The 14573-nt window shown below is 38.3% G+C and overlaps 2 protein-coding genes across 7 annotated transcripts in view; one reads left to right on the plus strand and one right to left on the minus strand.

Moving 5' to 3' along the window:
* Positions 1–1717: 1717 nt before the first annotated feature.
* The window catches only part of LOC131431296 (ecotropic viral integration site 5 ortholog), a 49450-nt gene continuing 36594 nt past the window's right edge, over positions 1718–14573 (minus strand). For 2 of the 6 annotated variants that reach the window (XM_058596924.1, XM_058596916.1), the window contains 4 exons: positions 7341–7514; positions 6691–7281; positions 6526–6624; positions 1718–3215 (listed from right to left, as the gene is read on the minus strand). In XM_058596924.1, coding sequence (XP_058452907.1) covers positions 3000–3215; positions 6526–6624; positions 6691–7281; positions 7341–7514 — 1080 coding nt within the window. In that variant the 3' untranslated portion in view covers positions 1718–2999. Of the gene's footprint in view, positions 3216–3444; positions 3596–5551; positions 6053–6525; positions 6625–6690; positions 7282–7340; positions 7515–14573 lie in introns of those variants that run through there. The other 4 variants (XR_009229665.1, XR_009229663.1, XR_009229664.1 and 1 more) reach the window with 4 other exon arrangements.
* LOC131431321 (nucleolar protein 10) lies at positions 12385–14570 on the plus strand. Its single transcript, XM_058596957.1, has one exon. It carries the CDS (start codon positions 12487–12489, stop codon positions 14521–14523), a length of 2037 nt encoding a protein of 678 aa, XP_058452940.1. The 5' UTR covers positions 12385–12486; the 3' UTR covers positions 14524–14570.

Genomic DNA, 14573 nt, shown 5'->3' on the forward strand with positions numbered 1-14573 from the left:
ACAAAATTTGATGCACGTACGTTGTTCTAAACTTTCATCCACTATAAAAATCGCCACACGAAAATTTTTCAACTTCTTTGTATAGACGCCAAACGAAAACTTGCCAACGTTGAGAGAATGAAAGTTTACCGATTGGACAAGCACGGGAATTTTAAAATGAAAATTCCGGTTCTTTTTTGATCATAAGGTACACTTTCATTTCCTCACCAGACCAACTAGTCTATGTTGACCAACACTGATATTGGCCAGGAATTGTGTACTGTCCTTTAATCATGTGCAATTTTTAATTATAACTTATACTTACATAACATGGCTGATAACTTCTAGGGCTTTTTCTTGATTACTTACCTACACTGTTGAAATTATCATAGCAATAATTACATTCTTGTTTTCATGTCCATTTCAAATTTTTCGTTTTTTTTTTTAATTAAAGCGCTTCTCTTATGTTCCAAACAATGATTCTCGTTCTCGTCTTCCTTTTGTTCTTGATTTCTAAAGCGCTTCTGCTTTATTCCATTATTCCAACTTGTTCTTGTCGTTATTGTTCATAATTGACACTCGTTTTCATCAAACTTACAAATGACGTGGAATGGTGCCCGATTTCCAGGAATATAAACGTAATCATCCATAACCAGATAGTCGTTTCCACTAACGGTCTTGCAGAACTTATTTAGAAAATTTTCTTGAATCGCCGTCCTACTTCCCAGAATACAAACGCAATCTTTTGAAACCAAATGGCCGTTTTCAGCACTACAAAATCTTAAACGGTCAAACGGCATCAATTCAATCAATATCTATACACATCTCGGATGCAGCCCTACGTTAATTTCGCGGTTGTGCCTCGGGCATTACCTACTCCAAGTTTTGTCCTTGATTTCTTAAGCGCTTCTGCTTTATTCCAAATTGTTCTTCTCATTGGCCCTTATTACCGGTGTCACTACACGGTGAAAATCAAGTGAAGTGACTGTGACCCTTATTATGGGTATCACTTCACGGTGGATATCAAGTGAAGTGAATGTAGATCCTTATTATGGAAGTCGATTCAGAGACAAAAGTAATTACTTGGATGAACTTGATGTCATTATGAACATCACGCCACCAACATTTCGTTGAAAAAATGAGTTTTTTCCACTACAGTGATCACTATGCGTGATACTGGTAATAGGGAAAATCAAGTGAAGTGACATGTAAGTGAAGTGAATGTGAAAGTGGAAGTGAGAACGGTAATAAGGGCCATTATTCAGAACTGACACTCATTTTCATCAAATCGATATCAAGAAAATTTTTATTAATTGAATGAACGTTTTACATACAACTTACACATTGCAAATCTTGAAGAAAGAACATGACGGATACTTAGCACACTGTCCTGAGACGAACCTAATCTGCGACTATATATATTTGGATTACAATCTGCTTCTGGCAGTGAAAAAGCGCAAAATCGAACAGCCTTCATGGGTTAGGACCGACCAGGACAATCAATCATGCTAGAATCGAAACAATAGTTTATACAACGAATCAAGCTGAAAATTGTTTAAACGGGATTACTATGCAAGTTATTCACAAGTGCTAGGTAAGTAAAGTCTAGTCACAGTGATGGTACGATGTCTTATGAAAACCCCTCAAAAGAAGAAATATAAGTAATCAATAATATTTGAAAGCAATCAAACCACCTGACTCGAATGGACTTCGGTTCAAATAAAATTACCGTAGAAAGGACTGTTCACAGCTTCTCGCCTGACATATGTTTTCGTGTTTTATCATTTGCTTTGTATTTTGACACATCAGTTCAAGTATTCGTTTGATTCACGCCTACTAATCTAGGTACAGAATAATGTTTTTTTTTTCGTTTTGGAACACACGACAAATTTCTACGAGATTTGGGCAGACAAGCAAAAAAGACTAAACTGCTGCTGCTGCTGCTGTATTACTTCGAATGCGAAATTTTGAACGACTAATATTGGTTGGTTAACTATTGCTACTGCACTCGAAACTTAGTAGTTCAAGAAGCGCTAGGGCGCCAACGCCCGAAAACATGTTTCTGTTATAATACCGTCTTTCATATCAGTTAGTGGAATTGGTTTTTCATTGTAATATGCATGCATGCATACTGTCAGTATGAGATACTAAACTATGCCGGCACCGTTGGACGTCAGCTAAGAAAACATAAACGAGTAAAGTTTAGTTAATACGAGAATTCAGGACTGTTGAGCTGAGAGCAACCCGTGCTGTATCCGGATTTCGAAATACTTCCGCTCAGATGTGTGTGTGTGTGTGTGTGTGTGCCTTGTGTGTGTATACATATAGGATATAAACTCTTTGAAAATACTCATCTTTTCGATCCACATTGTGCAACAAGCAATATATGACAGTTAGACTCTCACTTTTTGCATTTTATTCACGCAGAACATAAAAATAAAAAAAAAACTAATACGCGAAACGAAACACAAACAATAATAATTATAATAGCAATAATAATAATAATAATATTAATAATAATAATAACATATAGATTGCCTGTATTTGCTGTCAGCTTGACTTGCACACTATTACGCTTAGAGCTCTTCTAGTCTCCCGCTATCAAACCAGAACGCTTAGTGGTATTTGCAATTGGTAGCAATTTAAATAAACCTTTTCTAGACTAAAAATAAGCGAACAAAACACATTCACATACAAATCATAAGAACTGCGTCTCGTAGTAGGTTAATCAGTCGTACTGTGTAAGATTCCTCCCTGTGCTTCACTGCTCGTTCACATCTCGCTCGGTACAACCTAAGTAGTAAATGTTACCGTTACTATTTATCAATAAAAACTAGTACTTTCTGCCATCGATTCCACGTTCCTTTCTCTACTGTAATTAAAGTGACAGAGAAAGTGGTGTATGTATGAGTTTCCAGGTGTCACAATGCCGATGAGTGTGTGCAATTTTTCTATCATCTAACAACTCTACTACTAGCAATTACTAGTACTGCTGCTGCTGCTACCTTAAATACTAAATTTCACGACGAGGACGACGATGACGGGGAGGGTGACGAGACAAAGGCTGGATTCACGGTGCTAGCCAAACCACTTCCTCCGGTCCCTGTGATGATATCCTTTCGCGAGAGATGCATCTCGCTGAAGTCGATCTCATTGGTGGAATCGATCGACTGGATCGAGGTGCTTTTGATCATGCGCAGATTCAGTGGGGTACCGCGACACTTCAGCGCTGTCAGCTAGAGAGGAAAGGTAGAAACATCAGTACATTGAAACAGAGAGAGATAGAGAGGATTGTTGGAGATATGATATTGAACAACACAATACAGTTAGTAAGTTTGGGGGGTGCTTCATGCCGACATGCGCAGTATAAGCTTACGAAAGCTATAGCTTTGAGGATCCAGGTAAATACAGAAAAAACATGCACTAAGGTACTACGGTTAAAACACAAAGAATGGAATAACTTACTTTCTTTCAATCATAACTTATGGAGCAAAACCTACACCTAGTGCTTTTTTTTTGGGAACACGCCACGGAACAATCAGTTTCTCAATTTACTTTTGATGCTGTCAACTGCAAAACTAAACATGTCCCGACTGTGCGGAGTTTTGAGCCGATACTAAACGGGAAGGGAGAATGAGAGGTCAAATAAAACGTAATTGGAGCAAATTGCATAATTTTCGATGACACTATAAAGCTACTGTGAAACTGAAACTGCAAAACGAGGATTTGTTTGGATTGCATCGCAGATCTGTTAATGTCCAGTCTGGAACAAAATTCGTTCAAAAAAAAAAAAGGGGATTCGTGATTGTGCCGCTCAATTTCAAAAAATAGTTTTACTTCGATCCGGAACGCTAACAATGTTCTCTTGTTTATAACAGAAACTTTTCAACTACCTATCACGACTCGAACACTTCAAATCTAGAAAAAATCGTGTAACAGTCAAACTGACTCTGTCATCAAGTAGGCTTTGAAAATTGGTTAGTCAAAGGGGTATCTCTAGCAACTGGACTCATCGAGAGACCATAATGTTTTTATCGAATCTACAAAATTAGATCATTCCTCAATTCCAAACTTTTAACGCGTATATGCGTTGGCTGGTTTCCTTAAATTGTAAGTAGAACCTTAATACTTTCCGAATCCATTCTATATAATATTTTCGGGATCCTGAAAAAGGATTATTCGAGGTCTTAGGGATGTGAAAAGAGCCATTTTTTTTATTTCAATTGGCATTATTGTAATATTGCCAATATTATTTCTCCTAAGTTTACAACTGTTTCGTAAATTAAGCTCAAATGCCAATGATCAGAAGCTGAAGTTTGGTATTGAAATTGCTTCGCAATAGATCTGATTTACATATAAGGTTCTCTTAAAACGAATCTTTATTTTCATTCTAATCAAAATGGTCGGTCCTAACGAACGCAAAAAGCATTAAACAACATATTTGTGTTAATTATATTATTTCGGATTTGCATATTTCAGCCTAATAAACAATCACAATGCTACACGGGATTCATTTGCGGATTTCAATGGGCTGACTTGTGGAATTTTATTCGAAATTGTGCATTTTCTCGATTGAAAAGTGCATTATTATCGATTGAATGTTGGTTTTATTTGCACTCGTTTGATGCGAAGTTCAAACTGCAGTAATTCTTATAGTTCTTTAGCAAACATGTAAAGCTCTCTGGAAATTTTGTAGAATTTTCTCCGTTGTCCATTTTTCGCTGAAAATATACCCGTTTGATGCACCGAAAAAAAAACTGCTGGAAGTATGTATACCTGTATAGTAAGTAATACTCGTTTTCACTTGCACTTCTTTCATGTAACAAAAATACTCCGGGAATGGACATAATCGTAGATTCGTTCCTTACTGATTCCGTTATTCAAACGCATCATTAGGCCAATGTTATGTTCAGTAAAAATTGTCTTAGCCTTTGGAAGTGGAAGTATTCCAGAATACTGAGGCCATAATCTTACCGGTCTATTTTTTGACGATTTTGGTTGTCTTTGGTGAATCCCGCCGAGCGCACTTCACTCGGGGCTAACGATTGCTTTGATAAATCAAAATGGCATTAAATTTTGACAGGTATCTTTGTAAGCTTGTTTCAGTTCCGGATATTATTGATCCACTTTTCACATTGAAGACGTGAATTTGAATTTTAATTTCTCATAAACACTCTACAGTAGAACAGTTCTGATTTCCCAATAATTGTTCGATAGGAAAACTCAATAATATTTCTAATAAAAATACATGAAAAAAAAACAAAAACTTGCACAGTTTCATGAAGTAAGTAAATTGTTTCAAAATTCATGCTAAAATTGAAATTGTCATGCAAAAGAAAACTGAACTAGACGCTATCAGTGAATGACATTCACGCCAGATTCTTCTATTCTAATATGATAAGAATAGGAGGGCATTGTCCGAAAGAATATTTTCAGGCCACGCCGCATTTTCACATTCAGGTAATGACTCGGAAGCAACCAATCATTAGAATTTAACGAAAAACAGCTACGAGGCAAAACCAGTGAAGGATGGACAGAATAAAAGGATAATAAGATGATGATGGTCAATAACCTGATTCGATTTTCAAATGCACAATAATCGTGTTCCTCGATGGCGCAGTGACGCAACGCACACCACCTCCCGGTCGCCGTCGAAGTTACTATGCTCTAATGCTGCTGTTGCTGCTGCTTGATGATAATAATACAATACTGTTTTTTTTTTGTTTTTGCTCAATTCGACTAGATTGTATGTTGCTAATGACTATTTCGTGCTTTCTTCCCGTTTAAAAATTGATGATTCTGCCGCCGACACATCACCATTCATCAGTGTGTGCAGTGAGTCTATTTCCTATACCATTTCCGATGTTTAAAGTAGATGACATATTTCAAATTGATGATTGAGTTATGATTGAGTAATTTGTGTTTATGTTACGAAGGTATTATTAGCAGCCCACCAGGTGGCACCATTCTACGAATTTCTAACTATGTCAATGCGTGTGGGTTAAGTTAAGCTTCCTTTTTAAGAGATCCACTTCCACGGTTCGGTTTCCGGACTGGTAATCGGCGTAGGAAACTACGGAAGAGGGTAGCGAAAGTGCAGTAAAATGAGATGTTTATTGGTGTCCTGTTGTTGGAACAGGTAGGTTGAAGAAGAACAGGCCCTGTCCACTTAATCTTGTGATTACTGATTCAATTCGAACTGAAGAAAATGTGTTGTTAATTAAATAATTGAACAGAAAATAAGCGTTGCTATCGAAATTTGTTATTTACGACGGTGTGTTTTCGGTGAGTAAAACAACTGCGCTTTGCCACCTGATCTAACAAACCCACATGGAATAGAATTTATAACAGAGCTTAGCTTGCATGTTTTTGACGTAGCAAATAAATTGGAAAGTGGGTGAGTCTTTTTCGGTGGCATAAAAATCAGCGTGTAATGTATGAGTCATGTGCAGTGTTACTGGGAATTATCACAACGCCATTGCTGCTGGTGTATTTACAATAATGTTTCAAATGGGGCTGGATTGGGTGAATATCCGGAGCACCTACCTCCGCCTTCAGCTCAGCAACCTTGTCCTGCAGATCTCGGACACGGTCGGACTCGTCCAAATTAGAGCGAAGTTCTCCTTCTGCCAGCATTTCCGAGTTCTGAATAAAGATGAAAGAACATGTTTAGTTTACTTCAACGGGGCAACAAGCTATCTTATTCCTTACCTTAGTTTCCAGCCGGGAAATCTCCTGTTTTAACTCTGCCACCGTTTGGCTCTGCTCGGTAAATTTGATCTTGACGTTCATCAGTTCGTCCTTCATGCGAGATTCTAGGTCCGAGTACCGATGCTGCTGTTCGCGGGCCTTGTTGGAAAGTTCTCTCTCACGGACTAGCGCCTCTTCCAGTTCTTCCTTCACCTTCTTCGACTCCTCGTCCTGCCGGCGAAGTTGATTCGTTGACACCTGCACCTGCGTTTCCAGTTCCATCACTTTCAGTCGTAGCTCTTTCAGCTCTGTTAGAGTTTCCATTTCCCGTATCCGTGTGGTCATCAGGTCCTCCTCCAGTTTCTGCATATCCTGAGTGCGTGAAGATTCCCAGAACAGAAGTTTCTTCGCACCGGAATCGCTACTTTGGGCCGCTTCATTCCGCTGCTCGGACAACTGTCGCTGCCACTGGGTGCTGAGCTCCTGAACGCGCTGTTTGAGATCCTTCAACGACAGGCTGGCCTCCGCTTCTCGTAACTTACTTGCTATTAGTTCGTCTTGCAGGTGGGCTACCGAGTTGTCAATGGTAGTCTCCCGAAGGCGTTTTTTATCCTGTTTATATATGTGCAAGAAATTATTAAAAATATATTGATACGAACCGTGAAACAAACCTCTTCCAATTCCTGGATCTTAGTCTTAAGGTTTCGTATCACATCTTCGCTTTCGGCTAGACTTTGGCGCACCTTAACTAGTTCCTCTAGTAGACAAGAAACCATCTCGTCACGCTGTTTCAGGGCCTCCTCCTTCATGATCAATTCGTCGAAGGAATTTTGGCGGGAATTGTTCTGCGGAGAAAGATCAGACCAGTCACGTTACGTAGTTTGTCGAGCGGATCTGATCGGTTCTATCATGCTTCAAGCAAGGTGTTCAATATGATTTACTAATACTACCGGATAAGTCGAAAATGTACGCTATTTACGAAGCAACCGATTTTTCATCACTTCATAAATCGAACTAAAACTCATCAAACCTATCAATGAAATCAGTTACATAGTGGAATGAGATGAAAGAGCACAAGCACATTAATGTTGTATCATTCAGTCGTAATTCATCTCAAGTCAAAAAATCAAAATTCTCGTGTCGATTCCAATTCGACCATCGTTCCTTCCATTCTCCTCTACTGGCTTTACTCTCCAGTATATTCTAAAAAATGCTTCGCGAATATCAAAATAAAATATTCTTTTGCAACTTCGAATAAGCATTTATTAGAGTCCTTTATTTTTTACTGAAAAAGCCCGGCTTCAACCGTTTAGCTTTAACTAAATCATAAAAGTGGCAGTTTTTTATTTGAAAGACGAAGAACGAACTGGAGCGCCGCCAGACCCTTTCGCAAACGAAAGAAGAACTGGCAAAATCTGGCAGTTATTTCGTCAGCCATTTGCCAACGATTAAATGCAATGGGAATAAACTAAAAGGTAGGCAGTTGGGTGCCACATGAATTAAACGATACACCGGTAGGCACGACAGAGTAAAAACATGCATGGAAACATTGTAATGGGATGTCCTACCCGACCCACCGTACAGCTCAGACATTGCACCTTCCGATTACTACTTCTACCGGTCGATGCAGCATAGCCTGGCTGACCAACACTTCTTCAATTATGATGAAGTCAAAAAATAGATCGATTCGTGAATTGCAGCCAAATCGGTCGAATTTTTTCAACAGGTTAAACGTGAATTTTTAGAAAGAAGAGAAAAAGTAGTGACTACCGATGGACAATACTTTGAATATTGAATCTGTAATCATTTTTTATCAATAAAGTTTCGAGTTTGGTCAGTGAAACAAGTTTAAAAATTCTTTTCTTCCCGCGTTCAATTCGTAAACTCCAAGTTCCCTGATACGGACTCCAAACTATGCAAATATTTTCCAGTCCAGGTAGAACTAGTGAGCAATATAGCGCCTTCAAACAATGTGGATTAACGTCCGATTACATGCATAAAACATAATTGCCGATTTAAAGTTATTTTGACATCCAACAAAACAGCAAGATCAATAACATGATCAATTCTTTGAAACGCGTTTGTCCGTCATTTTTGTAGTACACCAATCAATATAGAAATCTCCAGTAATAATATTTAGTTTACCAAAATCGACGAAATGCTCCCACCAGTTTTCTAGAATTTCCAGAAACTGGCAGTCACTTAAACTTGGAGAGTGCTATACAACTCCATAGTTTCCCATCTGCATGCCTTTTTCAACGGATATACCCAAGTACCAATTATTTCCAACTACTTCGTTTAATTGAATGCTGAATTTAACTGATTCTCTGAGGTAAATTTCAACTCCACCTATGTGGTTGGAATGGGACAAACAAAAAGCAATTGTGTAATCCGGAACACTGAACTGATCGAAAGCACCAGAATCAACTGTATGTATTACTGAGAGCAAAACTAATGAAGCATGCCTGTCCTCCATAAGATAACGCATTGCGACACAATTAGTCGACAAACCAGCTATATTAGGATACAAAATTTCTGAAGGCCTCTCGTCCATTAGTTGCTATTCTATCGACATAATGTGGTTCTTTTTCGTTTCAAGCAATCTCAGATATGCAGGACACTTACTAAATGCTAGGTGGTGAACGTTGCAATTGTATTATTTTTAGATATTCCTCAACTTTTATTTGAGTCTAGTTTGGATTTATTGATGACATCAGTTTAGACATTTTGCTCTTCGCCGCAATTTTTTTTTTCAATCCAGTTGGGCTGAACTTTACGTCTGCTTAGCGGTTAATGTTGAACTGCTGAGCCGCAATACATGCTACTAATGCGCTGATGAGTCGAAGACGAAACGTAAAAACAAATCGAAAACAATAACTATTGTTCACCTGACTGTCGTGCTGGGACTCATCTTTGGTGTCCTGCTGTTCCACAGATGGATTAGACATTGTTAATGGAAAACAATTCGATTTTGTATAGCTTTATCGGGGAGCACAGTTAGTACCGAACAATACGTGACAGATAATACGATTGTTTTGCACAGTATTATAATTTTTCACTAATTAAAACTAAGAAAACTAACTAAAAACTAATGAGATCTTGAGTAGACATTCTTTGGATAATGCAAAAATCTGACAAATTGTTTACTGACAACGAAGAAGGTATTCCATCGTTGGGCTAACTTCACTTTTCCTCGCAGCGATGCCAAATCAAATTTTCATAGACGACGTTCACGGAAAAAGTCTACTTCTTAGCAAGGCGCTAGATATGAATTATTTTTGTCCTTTTAGCGAACACGAAAGAGGGATGCTATTTGAATAGTACACGAGTTAAAAATGCCAGTAAAAAAATTATATCTACAGAATCTAAAACACTGAAAATTAACAAACGAGACAATCTTCAGCTTGCAAAAATATTGTAAATTTACACACAAACATGCAAACCTGACTTCTCTGCTACGAAGGAAATGCCATGGTACAGCCGAGGTTCGTAAGTTAGATCCACGTTGGTCGAAGTGTTTGTTAGTTGGATATTCGCAAATTGGCGCACGATTCATTTAAAAAGCACTGCTGTTTCAAATTCCAATGTAAAAATAATATTGACGTTTGCACTTCATTTTGATGAGGGATCCACAAAACTGATCAGGAACTATCATTAAGAACAAATCAAGAGTAATTTAAGTTAAAGAAAATTGGACAAGCCATCTCTGGGAAAATTATCTGAGTTTTCCGTGTGAAATTTCTCACCAGTTTCCGATACTATCGAAACTGGGAAATTGATAAATATATATGCTAACCGCCAATTTAATACATTTCATTATGTATAGACGCTTCCATAACATGTAAATCGATTTATGCAAGATCAACAGTTTGTTCCGAATGGTAGTTTTACGTTTGCATGTTCGTTAAATTTGTCAAATTTAACATTTAAATACTTCCAATAGCAATATTTTTTTCTCCGCTCTGTCACTAGCGTTACAAACTATAGCCACAGAGAACAGACATCTAAGTTAGTACAAACTTTTTCAAAAAATCTGTGTGAAGCATGCGAGTGAAAATCTGTTAAAAATCTCCGTTGCTTACGATTTTGCACGCATGATTTATCATTGTATGAAAGCTCGAACGCAAGAGTCCATAAGCGACTGTTGGGCTGCTCTATAGGCGAATTGCTACTTGTTCATCACTTTACACAAATCACCGTTGAATTTTTGCACGCATTGAAATCTCTACTTGGAATGTCTGTTCTCTGTGCTATGGCTTTAATTGCCCTGTCGAGCTCCGAAAACGTTTCAGAAAATGTATTGTTTGATCGTTTTAAAATAAAATATATTCCATTGAATTCCACTAAAAAAATCTCTATTATTTCCCCACAAATGTCACGAGATACTAGTATTTCGGTGTGCTATTTGCAATCATCTTCATTTCATTTCATATCTTTCACTTCTCCCAGCTAATGCATGCCGAAAAGTATCAATTCAAATCGATATAGTGTAAATATTGAACATAACAATAACATACCAAAATTGATTTCTTTTACTAATCAAGTAGTAAAATTAATGTTTACTATCATAAACAAAACAAACATTTTTGCTATTTGAGATTGATTCAGGTCTCCATACACAAATCGATTTTCAATTTGCAATTTAATATTTCTGGTTTCTGACCATACAATTTATACAGAGATTAAAAAAAGAGCTTTAGTCTGATGATGAGAATCATCAGAGTATTTCATTCATAAACACTTAATTGAGTTCAAATAACAACCAATATACCATCGCTTAACATTATTATATTAATATTCATTGCTATTATATTCCTAGTTTTGGAACCTGCTTCACGTTAGTGTTTGTTTTTTAATAATCTACCAACAAACCATGTTTTAACATTCATTTTGAAGAGAAACGGCAGATAAGTGATGATCGAGTATGGACATTAACACCAGCGAACCTACAAACTTTTAATGTTAGCCAATATGACTAACTTTTTTGTAAGCATTGACTCATCTAGCAATCTCCTTAAAATGGATTTTTACAGATGGTGTATTGGTCGACATCATAAAAAACGTAAATAACTCAGGTAAAAATATCGATAATTTTATAACATAGTTAATAAAGGAGATGTGAATTATAAAATCGTCTTTTAAAGTTTCATTTCATTAAAAAAAACCTAAAATTCTCATGAAAAACATGAGATCTCTCAAGTGTTGTCAAATCCATAATATGCACGTATACAAATTACATTGTGATAGGGCAACGACCGTATTTTGTTCATTCTAATATTTTTTGGTCCGGCGTACATAATTTTAGATGTAATTGAAATGAAGTATATACAAGTATGTCGCAGAATTTGGAAGATTATTTTATTCTTTGACATATTGGATATTAATACGTACTTCACTTCGATTACAACCAGAAATATGAGCGCCGGGACATAATATATTAGAGTGGCCAAAATACCTCCGTTACCTTAGTTGTAGTACATATGAAAATGCTATAAATATATATTATACATATACGATTTACCTTATGATTTTCATTTCTCATTTTATTCCTTCCGAAAATTATTTCTACAAACATGCAAACTAAATACCAATACCATTCAAACCTAAAACAGGCAACACTGGCCTTTGCCACAGTATATTTATCTCAAACATTGCACACGTCAAACAAAAGTGAAGGGCTGACATCGCTATACGGCAAACGCGTGTTCACTACTGTCAGATGACATTCAGCAGCAGTGCATATTTACTCTCGCGTTTCAGTTTGTCGTGTTGTGTTTCTCGAATTGTTCATAAAATTTTATGTAAAACCATCGCAAAATGATAGTCACCGACGTGGGCGATGTGAAAATCTATAATCTGAGCGCCGGTAAAGCGCTACCTGATTGGTTGTCGGATCAGAAACGGCGCGAGGCACAGCGAAAAAATGTCGACATCAACCGGCGAATCGAGTTGATACAGGATTTCGATATGCCGTGTGTGGCTACCAGTATCGAACTATCACCCGATGGACAGTACATTCTAGCAACCGGAACGTACAAACCCCGGGTCAAGTGTTACGATGTGAACAATCTGTCGCTGAAATTCGAACGATGTTTCGATTCGGAAGTGGTTAAGTTTAAAATATTGAGTGAAGATTACAGTAAAATTGCGTTCCTGCAAGCCGATCGGTATGTGGAATTTCATGCAGCACACGGAAGACACTACCGGTTACGGATACCGCGCTTCGGTCGGGATCTGGACTATCACAAACCGTCGTGTGATTTGTTTCTCGTAGGAGCTTCGTCGGAAATCTATCGATTGAACACCGAAAGAGGACAGTTTTTGCAACCCTACGTCACTTCTGGTAGTAGTATTAATGCTTGTGAAGTAAACTCGGAGCACCATCTGCTGTGTGTGGGAACACAGGAAGGTATCGTCGAAGCGTGGGACCCACGGGACAAGAAACGTTGTGGCACATTGGATGTTGCGTTAAATATCCAAAACAATACGAAACTTACGGCGGTTTCAGCGTTAAAGTTTAAAAATGGTTTACATATGGCCGTGGGGACAGCTTCCGGTCACGTTCTGTTGTACGATATTCGAGCGAAGGAACCACTATTAGTGAAAGATCACCTCAACGATTTGTGTGTTAAAAAAATTGCATTCAACAAAGAACAGAATGTCGTTTGTTCCTTGGATAATGCAATGTTGAAAATCTGGAACGAAAATACTGGGAAACAAGTTGCCTACATTGAATCGAACAGTAATTTTAATGATTTCACAACTTCTCCAAAAAGTGGTCTATTTTTCTTCGCCCAAGAAGATACAAGAATGATGAGCTATTATATTCCTAGTTTGGGACCTGCTCCACGTTGGTGCTCGTTTTTGGATAATCTAACCGAAGAAATTGAATCGGAAAATGTGCAGAATATCTACGATGATTACAAATTTATTACCAAACAAGAGTTGGCTGATCTTGGATTGATCCATCTGGAAGGAACCAACATGCTGCGGGCGTATATGCATGGCTACTTCATCGATATCCGGTTGTACAACAAGGCAAAGGCCCTCGCGGATCCGTTTGCGTTCGATCGCTATCGCAAAGAGAAGATTGCCAAACAAATCGAACAGTCCCGTCCGGCCCGATTGCAACTGAAAACGAAACTGCCGAAGGTTAACGCTGAGCTGGCTGAAAAACTACTGACCGAACAAGAGTTGGGTAGTGGAAAGCTAAAATCGGCCGCCAGTGGTTTACTAGCCGACGACCGGTTCAAGGGTATGTTCGAGAATCCTGACTTCGAGGTAGACAAAACGTCACACGCATACCGATTGTTGAATCCCGTGCTCACCCGGTTGGACAAGTCTCATTCGAAAAAACTGAAGCAACAAGAACAGTTAGCGCTGGCAGCTGCCGAGAAGGAAGCTGCCGGTGAAGAAGCTAGCACCGACGGGGATTTGTTTAGTGAACGGGACGCGAGTTCGGATGATGATGATCAAACATGGACGAAGGATGTTAAGAAAGAATATAAAAAAATTAGACAAGAAATGAGACGTGAACCGGAGGACAACGAGGCGGATGACGATGGTGATAATGATGCTCCGAGGTTCCAGGTTCAGGAGAAGGATGATTTTAACGTCATTCATCGGACAGCCAAAATGAGTCGGGCTGGTCTTGGTAAGCGTTTGGCCGCTAGTAAGCCAGCAGAGGTGAAAACCATCGGAGGGCTTGGCAACTGTCAGATGACATTCACTACGGGGAAAAAGCGACAGCACGTGGACAGAAAACGTCAGGCAGAGCTGAAGAAACACCGCGAAGAACGTAAACGAGTGATACGACCGACCACTAGTTTGAGGTCGAAAAAGAGGCACAAGTAATTCTATTTTTTGTTGTTGGAATAAAATTTTTCAATAAGTTTAGGAAATAT

Source organism: Malaya genurostris, chromosome 1 (assembly GCF_030247185.1).
Source record: "Malaya genurostris strain Urasoe2022 chromosome 1, Malgen_1.1, whole genome shotgun sequence".
In the NCBI taxonomy this organism is placed as follows: domain Eukaryota; kingdom Metazoa; phylum Arthropoda; class Insecta; order Diptera; family Culicidae; genus Malaya; species Malaya genurostris.